This window comes from Desmodus rotundus, chromosome 1 (genome assembly GCF_022682495.2).
Source record: "Desmodus rotundus isolate HL8 chromosome 1, HLdesRot8A.1, whole genome shotgun sequence".
In the NCBI taxonomy this organism is placed as follows: Eukaryota; Metazoa; Chordata; class Mammalia; order Chiroptera; family Phyllostomidae; genus Desmodus; species Desmodus rotundus.
In genome coordinates this window covers 53,298,018-53,316,627 of record NC_071387.1, presented here as the reverse complement: position 1 = coordinate 53,316,627, position 18,610 = coordinate 53,298,018, and the positions used below count along the sequence as shown (strand labels likewise).

Sequence of the window (18,610 nt, the reverse complement as noted above, 5' to 3'; positions counted from 1 at the left end):
CCCAGCACTGGCCACTGGGATGCCTTCCACGCGACAGGAGTTACTGGTGACAATGGCAGTAAGTCAGGAGGAAATTAAACCTGAAATTATTCTTCCTCTGGCTGCCCAACCTCAGAGCTGACAGCTTTAACCTCAATCGGAACGGGAGTCTGAAAAAGGCTGGGTAGCTGCAGCCGACAATGCACACTTACTTCCCGGAGTTGACTCCCTTCACGTGGTCTGTGTAAATGTAGATATCGGGTATAAACTTGTTGAGGATGCTCCTCGCAGAATCCACAATCCGGTTCGCCATCTGAGGTGATACACGTACGGAGTACCTACAACCTGGAGTTAAGGTCATCATTCTACTTGGACTTCAGAACACGGAAAAATCAATTATAAAGCTAGCAAATATTTGTGAACCTGTAATAATGTCAGACTGCATTTGATTTTCTAACTGTAGTTCATTACTTAACTGTATAGTACCACCACCACTTTTTATATTATTATTTTCATTTATTACATAATTTTTATATTATAGTTATAAAAGGCTTAAATACTCATGGTGAGAAAGCCAAACATCAGGAGGAGTTGAAAGTAAAACCTCCCAACCCTGATCTAGACTTCCTACCCATACCCCCACCCTTAGAGACGATCCAACTCAATTCTGGGACAAATGAAGGCAATTGCCTCTTGGCACAGCGTTGAGGCAAGCTCCCTTTGAAGTAGTCTCCGATCATCCCCACAGCTGTAACCACCGAGTCTTTCTCTTAGAGCCTCAGACCAGAACAGATATGCACTGGGGATGCCGGATCCACCTCCTCCAGAAAAAAATAGAGACAGAGCACGGTAGCTGCTGTATATAAAGGTGTGAACAGGTTTTTTATTTTTTAACTCACAGAGCCTATTTCCAATTTTTAAGTATCAATCACTCCATTTGTGGATGGTTCAGACTCCTCACAACAGCTACTTTATGGTCAAAATACTGGTAACTAGACTTTTACAACATGGCACCACCAGAAAGGAAAGGAGGAAGATGTTAGCAACTCAAATAAAAAGGCTGGTGCTTGAGGAAGTGGAAACAGAGACTGGCTCTCCCCAGCCCCATGAATCAAATGAAAACTAAGTACGTACTGAGTACTTTCAACGTGTGATGCCCGGTCACAGCTAGCTGCATATGCAGGACAGGGGCTGAAAGAATGGAGAAGCAGTAACACGTGACCTTCCCACTCCCCTTACAGAAACCTCATGTGGCAAGTCCAACAGGGAAAACCAGGTGTGTGGTGGTCTGCCCATTTCAGCTCAGCTCTTCAAAAACTACTATCAATAACACATTAAATTTTCACTTGAGCTGCAAAACAAAATGCTGAGTCTGTGTAAAAAATTGACTAGCATGAAGTTCCCTTTCTGACCCACCCTGCCCATTCCACTCAAAGATGATCTTCCTCAAGCTAGTCAGAGTCTCCCAATAACTATGGACCCAGACCCTCCCATTTCTTGCTGTCAGACCCTCCGCCTTGCTCAGAGTTTCTCCCTAACCCAGTAACATCACACTGTCCACCCATCCCAATTCTCCAGATTCTTCATCCTGAACTGCCTTCCTTCATTCTTCAAGCCCAGAGTTCCCTCTCTTCTGAAACCCTCCAGCCAGCACCCACCTGTGGTCTGCACTTAGACTTACCACACATCTCCCTTCACATACACACATGTTCTTGCTCATCAACAAGACTGCACACTCCATAAGGAAAGGGGTTCTGCTGCTGCATCCCTCACAGCTCTCTAATACACTACTTTCGCACTCAGAAATGTTTGATAAATATTTGACTTGACTCAAAGGGCAAAACTGAAATGAGGAAAGAGCAAAGAGGGATTTTTCAATACACACACAGAACCCAGTTACATCACCACCTCTGTTGTCCAGAATGTACTTTCGACCACAGGCAGCTAAGACAAACAGTCCCGGGTCTGACAGCCTTCGGACCAGGTGGGTGCTGTCCGTCCGAGGCCTGAGGCTACTCACTCTCCCTAGGAGAGCACACATGTCACTACCCTGACACATAATCCCACAGCGTTCATGGTTCCCCAAGTTCTTTTAAATACATCATCGACTTATTTTATGTTCACGGTAACCCTCTGGCTATGGATCCCCAGTTCCAGGGCTTACACTGAGGACAAGTGGGTCACAGAACCAAGGTTCAAAATCAAACAGATCCATCTCCCAAAGCCAACCTCTTTTCCTACCCCTCCAGAGCTATGGAAAAAAGGAAGGAGATGGTGTCCATTCAGGGTCAGTGCAGAAGAGAAAGGAGCTTTAAACTGGCCATACCCCAGAGTCACTATGGAGCCACCTGGCTTGGCATGGAGGCCCTACCAAGGAACAACCAAGAGTTCTAGAATCAGACTGTGTTAAGTCCCAGCTCCAGCAAACTGCATCACACCAGGTCTAATGTACTACTCTCTGTGCCTCCAGTTCCTCCTCAGTAAGAAAAGGATAATCACAATATTCTCCCTGCAGGGATTGGAGACTCAAATGAAATAATGCATGCAAAGCAGTGGTGCCTGGTACATGGTAGGAGCCCAGTAAATGTCAGCTATTGCTTTTCTTACTGTTAGTCCAAGATTCAAATCCCAAAGCAGAGGTTCTTATCCTTTCAGGAATCAGAGACCCCTCTGAGAACATGATGAAAGCTATGATATTCTCTAAAGAAACACAGGAGCACACACCATTACAGGTAATTTGAGGGTTATCAATGTCCTGAAGCTCATTCACAAATACCCTATTAAGAACTCATATCCAAGAGGTAAGTCCATACCAATAGTCCATATGGCTTGCAGGTCAGAGAAACCCAAGGAGCGTGCGTGCTTGTGCACATGTGTGCTTGTGCGCGTGGTGGGGGGGGATTGGGGGTGGAAGGAAGTGGGGGTTCTCTAAGTACCTTCCCTATAGTCAAAGAAAGGAAACCAGACAGTCCCACAAATTCCACCCCATGCCCTTCTTCTGTCTCTACCCTCAAATACTCATTTAACTCTTATGTACCAGATCATGAGCTAGCAGGACAACACTATAAAACTGGAGTGGTCTCTCCGTCTCACCCCACATCGGGCAAGGGGGAGAATGAGAGTGGGTGGCATTAAATAAATGGTAACCGCACGGTCCAGTGACAGCTGCTGGCAGGAACAAACACCAGCTCCCTCCCAGGCCCTGGCAAGTGGATCAGAAGGGGGAAAGACGCACTTCGGGCGGTAGCTCATTAAAACCACAAATGCACAGAGAGTGTGACTAGTTCTCCCTGTTCCAGCCCTCCTATGGGGAGTACAACCTCCAGGCTCAGATCCATAGTTAACCAGACTTGAAAGTAAAAACCAGCTTTTTAAGTAAAGCCACAAACCCAGCTACAACTTTTTCCAAGATACTTTTCTTCCTTGGCTCCCCTACTGGCCAAGAAGGTGATCTCAATTCAAACCCACATTCCTTGGAGGTATCTGTGAAATGGGCTACTTTGCAGACCAGTGGCTGGAATGTTTGATTTGCAAATAGAGACCTAAGCAAGGGGGCTGCTTCTGACTTTTCCAGGGAATGTAGAAGAAGATCACAGAGGATTCGGATGTCATACCCCCTCCCTCAAGCAAGGGGGAAGGGCTTGGGCCCTCACCAGTCTCCCTGGCTCAGATTCTATAAAGGGCAGGCTCTAAGAACACCAGGGAGAGAAGTGAGGGAGGAAAAAAGTCAAACTCCAGAAGCCTGGGGCAGGCACCATAGTTTTCAGCTTTCCTGTTCTCCTCTATGCAAACCAGGATACTTACCCATTTCCCAGCAACATCATACCCAGCAGGACTCCAGTGTGAAACTCCTGCTGTTCCCCCAAGATTGGGTCAAAACAAATGGCACACTCTGGAAATCACATTTCTAGACTAGAGAATGGATTCTAAACAGAGGTCACTGCCATTGTAGAAAACATATTGCAAATGAGAAAAAACAAACTGAAATAGTCTAAGAATTCACAGGTACAAGGCCATTCACTGCAGCATTTTTGGCAACAGTGAAGTCAATGTAATTATCCGTCAAGCTGGGGGTTCCCAGGACAGGAACTGTTTCCCGCCCACCTGCCTACTTTCTCCTCATATAACAAGGGTGTGAGTGGTAGGTGGCCCCCAGACCGCCATGCAGACAACAAACTATAATCCAGGGAAGCTTTGTTATAAATTCCTCTGTTCTTGATGATCCTTACAAAGAACTTCTGGCAGCACCCCAAGTTTGATCTTTTATCTCAACAAAGGCTCCCTCAGCCCCATGGATCCCCAGCCCGCCCTAGTCCACGTTCCTCACCACTTACTGTTCAAGCTAATCGAGACCTCTGAATAGTTAGTCCTCTACACACTTCTTTCCTCCACGTAAGCCCACCCTTGAACCTCCTGAGAAGTACAAAACATGACTCTATGCACCTACCCCACCCGAGAAGGAGACATCCTGGTTGACCTCACTCAGTCAAACTCCTTAGCCAGAAAACCGCCTCCCAATCCCATCCAGCCCCTCGGCCACCAACACCTGCCTTTACCCAGATCCTGTCAGCGCCTAGAAATTCACCACTTTCAACACGTGAAACCCCAAAACAATTCCCTAAACACAATTTCTTGGTCTTCTACACAAGCATGTACCTACTTCCACTAGCAACGTGTTGAAGGTGTCCAACTCCTTGAGTATGCACTTCCCTCAGGCTGGTGAGCTCTGCTGTGGTACTCAGGAAGGAGCACGCTGGCCACTGCTTCGAAGACAGGCTCACAAACTCCCCCTCTGACCATCCTTCGGGACAACTCACTCATCCTGTCAATCCACACCCACCCCTGGATGACACAGGCTCTCTTCTCTACTTCCTCCTCTAGGCTGCCAACTGCTGCTGGGCACAGCCACACAGCCACACGGCTGGCATGTAATTCAGCTTCAGCTGAGCCTGTATTGCTGTCCTACAGCCTTCTTTAGTTACTAGATCCCACTATGACAGTCCACCTTTACCACCCTTGTCACACTCCATTATCAGCCCCCTCCAACCTCCTTACTCTTGATCACACCCTAACTCCGTGAAAATTGAAAACTCCTCCCAACTCCCTTCCCCTCACCTCCAGACAAATCAATCTAGAGCCATCCTCACCATACGCCTGCCATTCTCAATTCATCCCTTCTCAAACAATAATAAAAATAACAGCAGCTACACCATTTACTGAATGCTTACTTATCAACAAGCCCAGTGCCTTATACTATACCTCTATGACCTCACTTAACCTTCCTTATAGGTACAGTAGGTATAATGAGCCTACCCACAAATGTGTCAACCAAGGCTTAGAACCAAAATCCTATGGTAAGTGGCAAAGCCAGGGTTAGAACCCACATCTGTCTGATTCCAGCCCTTGTACCTTTATCACCTTGTTACACTCCTGCGTCACTCTCCCTCGCTCACACTTAATCTACGTCACCCAACCTACAGAAATACTCAAATCATTACCAACATATTGTTTAAAGGAGGGCATCTCATCGCTTCTCAGCCTTATGGCTAAGATCAAGTGTAGGAGGGAATCTTATCAACTCTCTCTTCATCAAGTTACCACCTTATCTTTCTTTCTACTTCTCTTTCCAGTCAAGACCTCCACATTTCACTCTTTCCCTCCCAGTGACTCCACAACCCAGAGCTGATGATATCATCTGTCACCACCACTTTCAGGAAAGAGGTCCTCCCGGGGGTAACAGTGACAGCCTGCTATGAGTTTCTCCCCATCCTAATGCTCTTTAAGGTGTTCACCCGGGCTTCCAAAAGCTGCATTTGCTTTGTTGTCCTCTCGACTCTGACTTTCCACAGTATCCCTTCCTGGGAGCATTTACTCTGCTTTTGCTGTCAAGTCTTAGTGGCCTCCCAGGGTTCCATCCTCCCTTCTTCATCCTCCACTCTTCGCATTCCACAGGGTAGCTGACTCTAAAGTATTCATTTCTAGCCCTCACCTTGCCCCTAACTTACAGATCTACTTTTCTAATTTCCTTTCTAGGCTTGTCTCCTTGTAACCATCTTGAAGGACCCCCAACCAAACAGGAATTAAAACTGAAGTTACCTTCACTTCCCCACACTCCGCCACATATCACCCCAAACATCTGTGGCTACTGTAAGAACAAACCTCTCTACCCAAGTGCATAAGTGAGAAACATCAAAATCGCCCTCACAACTCCCTGTTCCTCTATTACAGACGCAGATAATCACTGTGTCCTATTCATTCCACTTGTAGGATCCTATAAACTAGCAGCCCTCACCTGTCCTCCAGCCACTACCCTTACTGTCCCTTCTTTAGAGCACCATAATTCCCTGTCATCTTTGCCTGTAAGTGCTCACCACCAGGTGGTATTTTAGAAAACTTGGACCTCCCAAAATGTCTACAATGAGCCAAAAGTTCTTTCAGTACCACCAGGGTTGTCCTCATAATATACCAACTCATTCTACAGAAGAACACTGCTAACTTTGGAATGAAGAATAACGCTTTGACCTTCACTGGCTCCTGGCCATCTTCATGTCCATTTTCTGCCAAACACCACCGGCTGACCTGCACTTGGGCCACACCACACCACTTGCCACTCCCCAGAGCCACTGTGCATCTGTTACCTCTAGACATAGACAGTCCCACTTTTCTGCCTGAAGTGCTTTTCCTTCCTTGCTCCACTTCATAAGCCTCTATTCTTCAAGGCTCAGTCCAAATGTCCTATCTTTTCTATAGGAAAAAGCAGAGGTGAAAAGCCAGGACTGCTGAGTCAGACAGATGGGGTTCAAACCCCAGCTCTGCCATTATGAACAGTGTGACTTGGGAGCAAATTCCTTAAGCTTTTTAAGCCCCAGTTTCTTATCTACAAAATAGGATATAAGTAAACTCAGTAACTTTGAGGCTTGAAATTAAAGCATATAAAATGTAAATATATTAAAGTTCCCAATCAAAAGGCAAAGAGTAGCTGAATGGATAAAACAGTAAGATCCAACTACAAGCTGTTTAAGAGACTCACTTTAGATTTAAAAGTATGTATAGACTAAAAGTGAAGGGAAAGAAAAAGATATTCTATGCAAATGGTAACTAAAAAGAAGAGACAAAATATATCAAACAAAATAGGCTTTAATTCAAAAATGACCTTAAAGTCACAAGAGACAAAGAGGTCATTATATGGTGATAAAAGGATCAATTCGGCAGGAAGATGTAAGGATGATAAATGTGTGTGTGCTCAGCATCTGAGCACCTGAAACACACAAAGCAAGCACTGCCAGATCTGAAGGGAGGGATAGACAGCAACACGGTAGTAGTTGGAGACCTCAATACCCCACTTTCAATAATGGATAAGAACACCCAGAATGAAAATCAGTAAGCAGACAACAGACCAACACACACATACAGAATGGGCCTAAAAGACATACAGAAAATCCCACCTAGTAGCAGCAGAACATACATTCTTCCCAAGTACACACAGAATATTTTCTAGGGTCACATGCGAGGTCATAAAACAATCTTAAAAAATTTAAGACTGAAATCACTCCAAGTATCTTTTCCAACCACAATGGAATAAAACTAGATATCAATAGCAGCAAAACAGGAAAATCCACAAATATATGGAAATGAGAGAGTTCTGGCCAAGATGGAGGCATAGGTAGAAACCCTTCACTTCCTCACACAACCAAAAGGAGGATAACAACCAATCTAAAAACAATAAACAACCAGAAGTGCCAGAAAATCAAATTGCATGGAACTCTGACAACCAAGAAATTAAAGAAACAGTCAACTAGACCAGTAGGAGGGAGACGGGTGGACGGAGAGAACCCAGGGCAAGGTGGAGGACGGCATGGGCAGGGCTGGCTAAAAGGGAAACTGAGACTCAGAGCTGACTGCGGACTACGGCAGGGGTTGCCATGGTGGGAGATACTCCCAGTCTCACACGAGAGTTTGCTGGAAAGTAGGGCTAGAGACCAGCAAGCCAGCTGGATTGTTCCCTTTCTGACCCCTCCCCCCCAGACAGCGCCACAAGGCAGCAAAGAGGGTTGCCCCACCCCCTTACAACTTAACAGGTGTGCCGAGACAAAGAAATAAGGCCCAAATGAAAGAACAGAGCAAAATTCCAGAGAAAGAGCTAAGTGATGAGGAGACAGCCAACCTATCTGATGTGGGATTCAAAACACTGGAAATCCAGATGCTCACAGGACTGACTGAGCTGGGTTGAAAAATGGAAGAACAAATGAAGACACCCGAAGTGAAATAAAGCAAAATATCCAGGGAACCAACAGTGACGGGAAGGAAACCAGGACTCAAATCAACAATTTAGAACAAAAGGAAGAAATAAACATCCAACTGGAACAGAATGAAGAAAACAAGAATTCAAAAAAATGAAGACACACTTAAGAACCTCTGGGACAACTTTACATGTTCCAATATCCGAATTGTAGGGGTGCGAGAAGGAGAATAACAGCAGCAAGAAATTGAAAACTTATCTGAACAAATAATGAAGGAAAACTTCCCCAATCTGGTGAAGGAAACAGACTTCCATGAAGTCCGGGAAGCTCAGAGAGTCCCAAAGAAGTTGCACCCAAAGAGGAACACACCAAGGCACATTAAGTTACCCAAGATTAAAGATAAAGAGTCTTAAAAGCAGCAAGAAGAAAGGAAAGAATTACCTCCAAAGGAGTTCCCATTAGACTATCAGCTGATTTCTCAAAAGAAACCTCGCAGGCAAGAAGGGGTTGAAAAGAAGTATTCAAAGTCATGAAAGGCAAGGGCCTACATCCAGGATTACTCTATCCATTTAGAATGGAAGGGCAGATAAAGTGCTTCCCAGGTAAGGCCAAGTTAAAGTTCATCATCATCAAGCCCTCATTATATGAAATGTTAAAGGGACTTATCTAACAAATTGAGTAAGTACAAAAACTACGAACAGTAAAATAACAACAAACTCACAACTATCAACAACTGATCCTAAAAACAAACAATGAAAACAAATACTAAGCAAACAACTAGAACAGGGCCAGAATCACAGAAATTGACATCACAAGGAGGGTTATCAGTGGGGAGGGGAAGGGGGAGAATAGGTGGGGAAAGGTACAGGGAATAAGAAGCATAATTGGTAGGCATAAAATAAATGGGGAGAAGTTAAGAATGGTACAGGAAAAAGAGAAGTCAAAGAACTTATATGTAGGACCCATGAACATGAACTAAAGGGGAGGAATGCTGGAGGGTTGGAGGGTGCAGGGCAGAGGGGGTTAAAGGAGGAAAATTGGGAAAACTGTAATAGCATAATCAATAAAATGTACTTAAAAAGTATATGGAAATGAAACAACACACTACTGAACAAACATTGTGTCAAAGAAGAAATCAACAGGGAAATTAGAAAATATCTAGAGGCAAATGAAAATAAAAACACAGCATACCAGAACTTATGGGATGCAGCAAAATCAGTACTAAGAGGGAAGTTGAGAGTGATAAACATCTACAGTGTTTCTACAAAAAGATCTCAAAAGACCTAACTTTACACCCCCAAGGAAATAGAAAATGAACAAACTAAACAAAGTTAGCAGAGGGAAGAAATAATAAAGATTAAACCAGAAATAAATGAAATAGAAAACAGAAGACTATAAAAACTGACAAAGATAAAAATCAACCAATCCTTAGCTAGACTAAGAGAGAAGACACAAATAAGTAAAACCAGGAAAGAGGAGACATTACAAATGATGCCACAGAGATCAAAACAGATCATAAGAGATTATTACAAATAACTTTACACCAACAAATTAAACCACCTAGAGAAATGAGTAAGTTCCTAGAAACATATAAACTACTACCAAGACCATTAAGAATAGAGAGCTTGCACAGACAAAATAACATGTGCCAGATTGAAACAGTAATCAAAAACCTCCCAACAACCAAAAAATTGCATAGGACAAGATGGCTTCACTGGCAAATTCCACCAAATAGCTAACCTTAAACCTCCAAAAGCTGAAGAGGAAACACTTCCTAACTCATTTTATGAGACCAATATCAGCCTAACACAAAAGTCAGACAAAATCAGTTCAAGAAAAAAAAACTATAGGCCAATACCCCTGATGAATATGGATGCGACAATCCTCAACAAAATACCAGCAAACCAAATTCAACAGCAGAATAAAAGGATCATATACCATGACCAGGTGGGATTTATCTCTGGGACACAAGGTTGGGTCAACATGTGCAAATCAATCAGTGTGATACACTACCTAACAGAATGAAGGATAAAAATCACCATGATCATCTCAATAGATGATCAGAAAAAGCATTTGACAAAATTCAACATTCTTTCACGATAAAAAATTCTCAGCAAAATAGGTATAGAAGGAACTTACATCAATACAATAAAGATCATATATGAAAAGCACACAGCTAACATCGCATCTAGTGGTGAAAAACCTAAAGCTTTTCCTCTAAGAACTGAACTAAGGCAAGGATGCCCGCCCTCACCACTTCTATTCAACAAAGCAATTAGGAAAGAAAAAGAAATTATGAGGCATCAAAACCAAAAAGGAAGTAGTAAAACTGTCTGTGTTTGCAAATGATGTAATTTTATAGACAGAAAACCCTAAAGGCTCCACACACAAAAAAACCCACTAGAATAAATTCAATAAAGTTGCAGGATACAAAGTCAACACACAAAAACCAGTTGTATTTCTATACACTAAGAACAGAATGCCTATGGTTAGTGATACTGTATTGGATGCTGCAGTACTTAAAAACTTGCTAAGACGATAGATCTTAAGCATTATCAAAAATAAATTAATTTTAAAAATTTTAAACAAAGATGAGGGGAAACTTTTGGAAGCAATGGATATATTTATGGCACTATGTTTCACAAACATACTCTTATTTCCAAAGTTTCATCAAGTTGTACACACTAAACATGAAGTTTTTTGGATGGCACTCATGTTGTATTTCAATAAAGTAGTTTTTTAACACTAAATTAAATATAAAATAGTTATCCCTTAAGTATAGCGTAAGCACTTAATAAACAGTAGATATTATTATTCCAGCCCTCCTACATCCCCGACAAAATTAATCACTCTCTATTCTTAGCTCCCCAGCCCACTGTACATGTGTCTGTATCATCTTACACATTATATCACAAATACATGTTTACATATTTGTTTCCTTCATCAGATGATGAGCTCCTCTGAGGGCGGGGCTACGACTGCATTGCTGGCCCCAAACCAAAGCCCTCAGGAGAGGCTCACACACATGGGAGCCATTTAAGCGTTAACCAGAAAAGAAAATGATGAAGATTAAGATAGACAGATAGATAATGGGGGGGGGAAAGGGGGGAGAATATAAATCAATCAATCAATCTGGTTAAGGTGAGGCAGGTAATAAAGCATCCTACCCTTGCCAACCATTACAATTTCACTGTTAAGACTTTTCCATGATTGTTGTTTAAAATGCAAATAACCCTGGGAAGAAGAAAAGCTATTATGAGTCACTCTTATCTTCATGAGGTAAGAAAAAAATAAGAAATCTGAACCAAATGCAAAGGATACGCCATTCCTCTGATACGTTTGATTTTTCCTGGATCTGTGAGCTGAATGGGCATCAGGACCTTCCTTACAGGACACGAGAAAAACACTTCACCTCCTCCTCCAGGAGGCATTCCCCGTCGCACAATCTGCACACAGGGTGAGAAAGAAGAGGCAAGGATGCAACCGAGAGTAGAGGACCCCGACACCCAACCCAATGGGGTTTACACCAAGGGGCTCTTCCTTAGAAGGGAGACAGCTCTTTCACATTTAACTTGGCAATCCTTTCAAGGTCAGTAGCACCTGATGTTAGCTCTAAGAGGACACATGATGAGCAACGACGCCCTATAGTTTGTCAGAAATAGCAGCACAGAACCAGCATGTCCCAAAGTCAAGAGGGTCTTCATCCTTAAAATGAGGCCTAGTTCATGTGTTAATTCCACTTCTTAACTATTTTCTCCTATGCTATTAATTGATCTATCAGAACTCTAAATTATAGTCACGCACCTTACATCTTAATTATTACATCTTAAAAGGTATATAATTCTCCAAACAGTACTGCCCCATTTCACTGACAAAAGTAATTCAGGAGGGTATCTTGGAAGCAGAGCTGGGTCATGCAGGACTTCTTCACGTTGGCAGGGTGCATTTACTAACAGGCTTAAGGGCCTGTGGGTCCTCACTGTGTGCCAGCTACTAAGTATTTCAGTTTGTAACCTGCTACATTGCCCCCAAGCAAGACTGCTGTCCTATCCTTAAAAGCCTGACACTGACTTGGCCTCCTTATGGATGCAGTGCTTTCAGGCATCTGTTTCCAGAATAGGGAAGTTCAACCCACACTGAATATTTGTGCTGGCAAGTAGTTTTCCTCCATAATCAGCTTATCCAGAGAGTCCTAAAATTCTTCAGCTCCCTTCACATCAGCACTCACAGACCCACCACTCACTTTCACACTATAATGAATAACCATTCTTGAATCATTTAAACCACCCAGAGCGAGCAATAAATTAACACTGTAATTGAGTCCAGCCCCTTCTTTCCACATCACGAACAAACGTTTTGCTTTGGCCACAACTGTCATAGTGCTGAGAGGGATAAACAACTGTGTCTGGTCTGTAATCTAGGTCATTAGAAGGGCCTATATCTCCATGCCTGATATAGGCCCTTCTGTAATGTTTGTTGGTTTTATCGCCTTTAAGGAAGCAGGCCCTTTAATAGCTTCTGTCGCTTTGTTTTTGTTCTTCAAGACCATAGTTATCTATGGTTGAATGGAACGTGCCTGATGGTAAACAATAACCATCACTGGTTTTCTACCTGTGTAGTCCTTAACCACTTTTTAATTTGTTTCTAAGTCAATCCCTCAACATGGCCTCTTACTGGCAATATTAACAGTAGATTTTTGTTTGCTTAGGAGCCATAATGAGAAAAAAAACATGAGACTGAATCAAGCACAAAAGAAAATGAGATGTGGAAAACATACTATATGAGGCTGCTGCCAATGTAACACAGCACGTTTTATAGCCAAGTTTTTCCCCAAGGAGAAAGAAGACACTCTAGAATATGATAAATAGCATACTCTAAGTACATAAACCAGTAACTCAGTCATTTATTACCAGCATCCAGTAGTATGTATTGTACACAATTGTGTGTGTCACACTTTCCTATGACGGGCAGTGCAGTAGGTCTCTTCACACCAACCTCCCCGTAAACACGTGAGTAATGTGTTGCACTACGAGGTTACGACAGCTATGTCACCACAGGTATTTTTTAGTGCCATTACCTTATGGGGCCACCATTGTATATGTGGTCTGTCTTTGGCCGCAATGTCATGTGACACATGACTGAATTAAAAATAAAGTCATTTGCCCTGTAAAAAGTAGAGATGCTAAACAGCTTATGACATCCAGTATTATCACACCTACTTGAGATAATTCCTTTCAAGTGCAAACAAATGGATGCTTATATTCCTTCTACTAGGTTTTGAAAATACTGAAAATTCTCAAGGGCATCCAAGTTGGAAGGCTCTGGACATAAATTATATCTAGATGATCCAGATTAGAAAGGCATTATGGCTAGAATCCTGGTTCCACTGCTCATCAGCCGAGTGACACAAATGGTGTTGTTACAAAGAGTAAAGAATAAATCTATGCAGGATGTTTGCAACAGTGCCTTCCACAAAGGTAGTGCAATACAGCTGTTGGCTACTATTGTCATTACTAAAACCCCTTTCAGCTCCAAGTCTGTAATATTTGGTTCATGTCCTGTGGGTCTACTTATAAATGGTTACTTCAAATGTCTGTTTCTCTCTCTCTCTCTCTCTCTCTCTCTCTCTCTCTCTCTCACACACACACACACACACACACACACAGAGACACACACAGTCATATAGCTCTTCCAATGACTTGGTAAGGAAATGGTTTACACAGATATACGTATATACAGGTAACAATTCATACATTCTCACCTTTAGCTCAAGTGATTCACCATCAATTCCAAACTGTTTCAGAAGAGGGAGGGCCGTTGCCCTAAGAACATCAACCTGTAGAATTGATTCAGAATTAAAAAAAAAAAAGTTTCATTACATTTTGAGCAAATGGGAAAGAGCTCACGAAGCAGGCTGAGGCGAAGGAACCAGGCAGCTAATGTGTACTCTGGCAAAGAGAAAGGATGCTGGCTCATAGCTGAGGGCATGGAATGGCTCTGCTCCTGAGTAAAACGGAGGTTCTATAAGCCGCTGGCTCCTCTGAGCCCCTTTCCCGGCGTACGGCATGGAGACTTACACCTACCTGACAAGGCGTCACCATGAGCATCAAGCAAAAGCATTAAGAAACTGTCAGGCTCAAACAAAACAAACTGGGACCTCTGCTCATTCTTTTAGGTAAAAGCACTTTGGGAAAAATATCAGATTTTTGTATTAATCTTTTCCCAACATGGTTGTTTAATCTTTAAAGCTTATGGCAGTCCAAAGGCAAAGGAAAAAAAATATGCAACAGCTACTTAAGAGCCCTGCTGATGCTCACCACACAGGCAGTTGAAGGGTAGCTGGTGGCTCTACAAGAAAGTGACGGCAGCGGGGGAATGATCGCTTCAAACTACTTGAAGCAGGGCAACCCGCAACTGCACAGTTAGTGGCAAGACGGTGCCAAGTATTACTGCTATCTCCTCCCTATTCCAAACTCACAGGAGGCCTGGGGTCCTTTCTTGTTCATCTGTGGAATCCTCAGAGTATAAGGATGATATTCAAATCATGTTGACCTAACAAGTCAGTGAATGCTGCCTCAACTGCAACATGGGAAAGTCACTCTCTTACTTGCTCCCAAAGGGCAAAGGGCCGTTGTTCTGCATGGCAGCCGCTGACCCCAGCAGGAGGCAGTGGGGGCAGGCAGCGCGAGCACAGGGCGTAAGGAAAAGCACTGGCCCTGGCTCCACCTCTGCCTCTACTGAGCAGCATGGCCTCAGACAACAAAATCCCGACCGTCTGAATTTCCTTGTCTCTAAGGTGAGGGTCTCACACTGTCTGTCTCCAAGCTGCTGCCACCCAACATGCCAGGATTGAACAGAATGACACTCTAATAAGGCTTTACAGCAGAGAACAGGCCCCAACTACATATTCTGCCATCAGAAAATGAACCTGAGGTAGAAATGACCCATGAAACCTAGGAACATACTGAGAATGGATCTGGTGAGGCAGCTGCAGTTACTAGGAAAACCCATTGAAGTTTAGCTCATTTCAACCTATACATTAAAGTTAAACACACCCAAATACTAAAAATATGCACTTGGGGTTGCCAGAACCAAGAAGAAGTCAATCTAGGCTAGTATTAAGAGCAGCGGGGGAGATGGCCAAGCTAGATTCTGGAAAAACCAGGGGATACAGGATGTGGGTTACTCTATCTACCTGACTCCCTGGAACTAGGTAGCCACCAGCTCCCCTGGGGACAAGAAAGGCAAGAGAACAGAACAGTCCTTCTGGCTCATCCTACCTATACCTGGAGTCATACAGGATAAAGTCAAGATTTACTCTGAGGGTCAGCCAGAAGCCCGCACATCACTTCGGGCGTGGTCCCGTCTCCTAAATCACCCTCCATCTGAGCTGAGGGGCAGGCAACTCGGTGTGGTGGGGCGAGGGCTGGAAGAGCACGTGTGAGTCCCACTCTGACTCTTACCAGCTGTGAGACTGGACACTTCCCCGTCTCCCCAGGGCCCTGGCTTCCTGCTGTGTAAAACAAGGGGCTGGAGTGCATGTGTTCCAGTCTCCGCCAACTCTGGGGGGGTGGGCTGCAAGTTCTACCTAAGGGAAACTGAGCGGTCACTCTGGTTAGAGAGAAAAAGCAGAAGTCTGACCCCAGGACAAAGGAGTCAGTCATCCTGACCAGTTCAGTCAATCAACCAACAGGCAGAAATGTCATCAGATCCATGCCAAACAGGAGGAAAGAAACTGCTCTCAGTTATCTTGTTTCAAACAGTGATGAGAACACCTACCTCATGGTTTGTACAAGAATTGAAAAACTATGGATACATTTTATTTACTAGAACAGGGCCCAGCACACAGCAGGCTTTATTGTACTTTATTCTCCTTCCAGGGCAGGAATGAAAATGAATGGAATCTTCATGCACCACCTGACTGGGATGTTGGCACCAATAAATATTTACAGGGGGCTCTGGTGCCCAATCACTGAGATTCAAAGGAAACATCCTGGAACTTTGCTTTTCCTCAAAGTTTCTCCTCACTGTTTATCCTTTTGCCTCTGAGGAGGGGGAAAAAAATGTCCCTACCGTTAAAGCGTGCGGCACTCCAAAGCCAAAGAAAACCAAACACACTATTCAACAGCTACGTCATAACCTTGCTGACGCCCACCACACAGGCAGTTAAAGGGGAGGTGGCTCAGTACACCACTTCTGCTTTCAATGACCATCCCCTCTGGACTTCTGCCAGTCACCCTCGTTAAATTCCCCAACCTCCTAAATTCTTCCTTCTCCATTATAGCATCTCCTCAGCCCACAACAAGTGTAAGTCTCTCCGCATTTAAAAAAATATTTCCAACCTCAGCCCTTCAGGAATCACTATCTAACCTTCCGGATCGCTTAACTTGCCACGATTCTCGTTCCTACTCATTCCCCAGCCTGTGACTGTCCTTACACTCCCATGACACCGCTCTCAAAGCTCGGTAAAACTCCTCATGGCTGCATCTCCCTGCCCAACCCCTAAGGCAGCTCCCGCAGACACTGACTCCCTGGGTCCTCCCTGGCTTCTCAGAGCCCAACTCCTGCGTGGCTTCTCCATACACTTCCCTCTCCACAGTCACTGTCTGAGGCTCCTCTTCCCCTCCTCATACCTTAAACATTCATTTCTCTTCTTCTGTTCTCAGTCCCTGGGATCGTCATGGGGCAAAAACTGTACTGCTCAACACGGGCCAGAAAGAGATTTGAAATGAATGATGAGATCGGCCAAAACCTCCAGCTAACTGGAGTTCATGCCTCTTCCAAAGAGGGCACTGCTACCCAGCTCCAGCTGGTGTCTGTTGGGGGAAGAACTGCCGTCCAGTGCTGCCCCATCAACCCACTGTAATGTAAAATCTGGGTTGCAAACATGAGCATTCAATTCAGATACCCACACCACCACACTGTGCAGGCCAGAGGAAAAACACCGGCAGGTTTAACTCAGCCAAAAAGCCATCAGTGTTCAACCTCAGTCAATCTCATTCTCCTTAGGATTTTACTTCCTGGGTAAGATGCTGACGACCTACATCTGAGGCTCTAGACTATAAGTTCCAGCTGCCAACTGCACAACCGCCTGCGGATATCCTCCCAATCTACTAGGAACGGGACCAAAATCAAACACATCACCCATCATCCAACCACAGTTTTCCTCTTCCCTGGGTCAAACTTTCTGATCTCTAGCTAGCTTCAAGTGAACCAGGACAGTCCCTCCTAGTCCATCTCCAATTAGCTGCCAAATTACGAAGTTTCCCCTCCACACTGTCCTTCATATCTGTCCCTTCCTTTCTACTTCCATCTCCATTATGTTCAAACTAACTGGCAGCCCCCTTTAATTCATCCTTCTCTCAGCCTCCAGAGTTCTCTTCCCCGCAAACCCAGACAGATTTTGTGGTGTCCCTTCCTCTAGAAAACCCACCTCAGCCCTCTGCTGGTACCTCTGTTAGAGCCCAGAGGTACTCAGCCTTGTAATCTCCCCGGATGTGTTCACACTGCCCACCCCATGAGACCGAGTTCCCTAAGGAGGAACTCATCGTATTAATCCTGGTGCAGAGAGTAAATGTGGACAGTAACTGATGGGGAAACCACATATTGAAAAGAAAGCTCAAAATGAAGGAACCACAGGCTGAAGAAATCACCCTTTATCCAAGATTAGGTATATGTATTTTACTGTGGGTTGGAGCCAAGTACTACCCAAGGTCATTTTAGTCTTGCAGCTAACTTAGGCAGATAGCCCTGTAACATGTGAAAACAGATTTCTTTTATAATACTCTGCATAAAAGAGTTAAGTACTGATACTGTTTCTGGGGAATTCATCAACTAATCTTTGTTAACATATAAACCTTTTTTTAATATTGCCGTGTTAACAGCCTTTAAGACCATCAGCAGTTACAGAAAGAGCACAAAACTGGGACACACAGTGCCAAAGTCTGCCGTGCGCTTCAGGCCTCTCCCACTGCTCAGGCGCCTGCCCTCCTTCTACACGTGCAAAGGCCTCCTTCCAAGTACACTTTTAACTCAAGGGCCCATTTCCTAGAGTCTCCCAGAAAAATGCAGGAAAAAAGCAATCCTTTGAAATTAGTTTAAAATTCTAAAGTTTATTCAACGTTTCTTTACAGTTAAGAATTTCAGATCATACACTGTACTCAGATTCTAGGAAAGAGTTTATGTACCTGAATTCCCAAGAATTAGGAAATAAGTCTTTTACTGCCTAATAACATATTAACTAGGTTTATACTATAATAAGTGCATTGGTGAATACCAGCACTCTCCACGTCGCTGCTCACTGAACCACCTAACTGGTCCTCCCTGGTTAGAAAAGTTACACACTTCCCATTCTGCTTTAGAAGCCACACCTGCATTGTTTGTTTGTCTGT

The 18,610-nt window shown here is 43.9% G+C and overlaps 1 protein-coding gene across 4 annotated transcripts in view; it reads right to left on the bottom strand.

Moving 5' to 3' along the window:
• Positions 1-18,610, bottom strand: part of RCL1 (RNA terminal phosphate cyclase like 1) — a 64,758-nt gene that overhangs the window by 20,481 nt on the left and 25,667 nt on the right. For 2 of the 4 annotated variants that reach the window (XM_053924324.2, XM_024554969.4), the window contains exons 4-6: positions 13,981-14,055; positions 11,541-11,665; positions 192-317 (exon numbers count right to left, since the gene is read on the bottom strand). In XM_053924324.2, the coding sequence (XP_053780299.1) occupies positions 192-317; positions 11,541-11,665; positions 13,981-14,055 (326 nt within the window). Of the gene's footprint in view, positions 1-191; positions 354-1,113; positions 1,171-1,660; positions 1,795-11,540; positions 11,666-13,980; positions 14,056-18,610 lie in introns of those variants that run through there. The other 2 variants (XM_045190957.3, XM_045190965.3) reach the window with 2 other exon arrangements.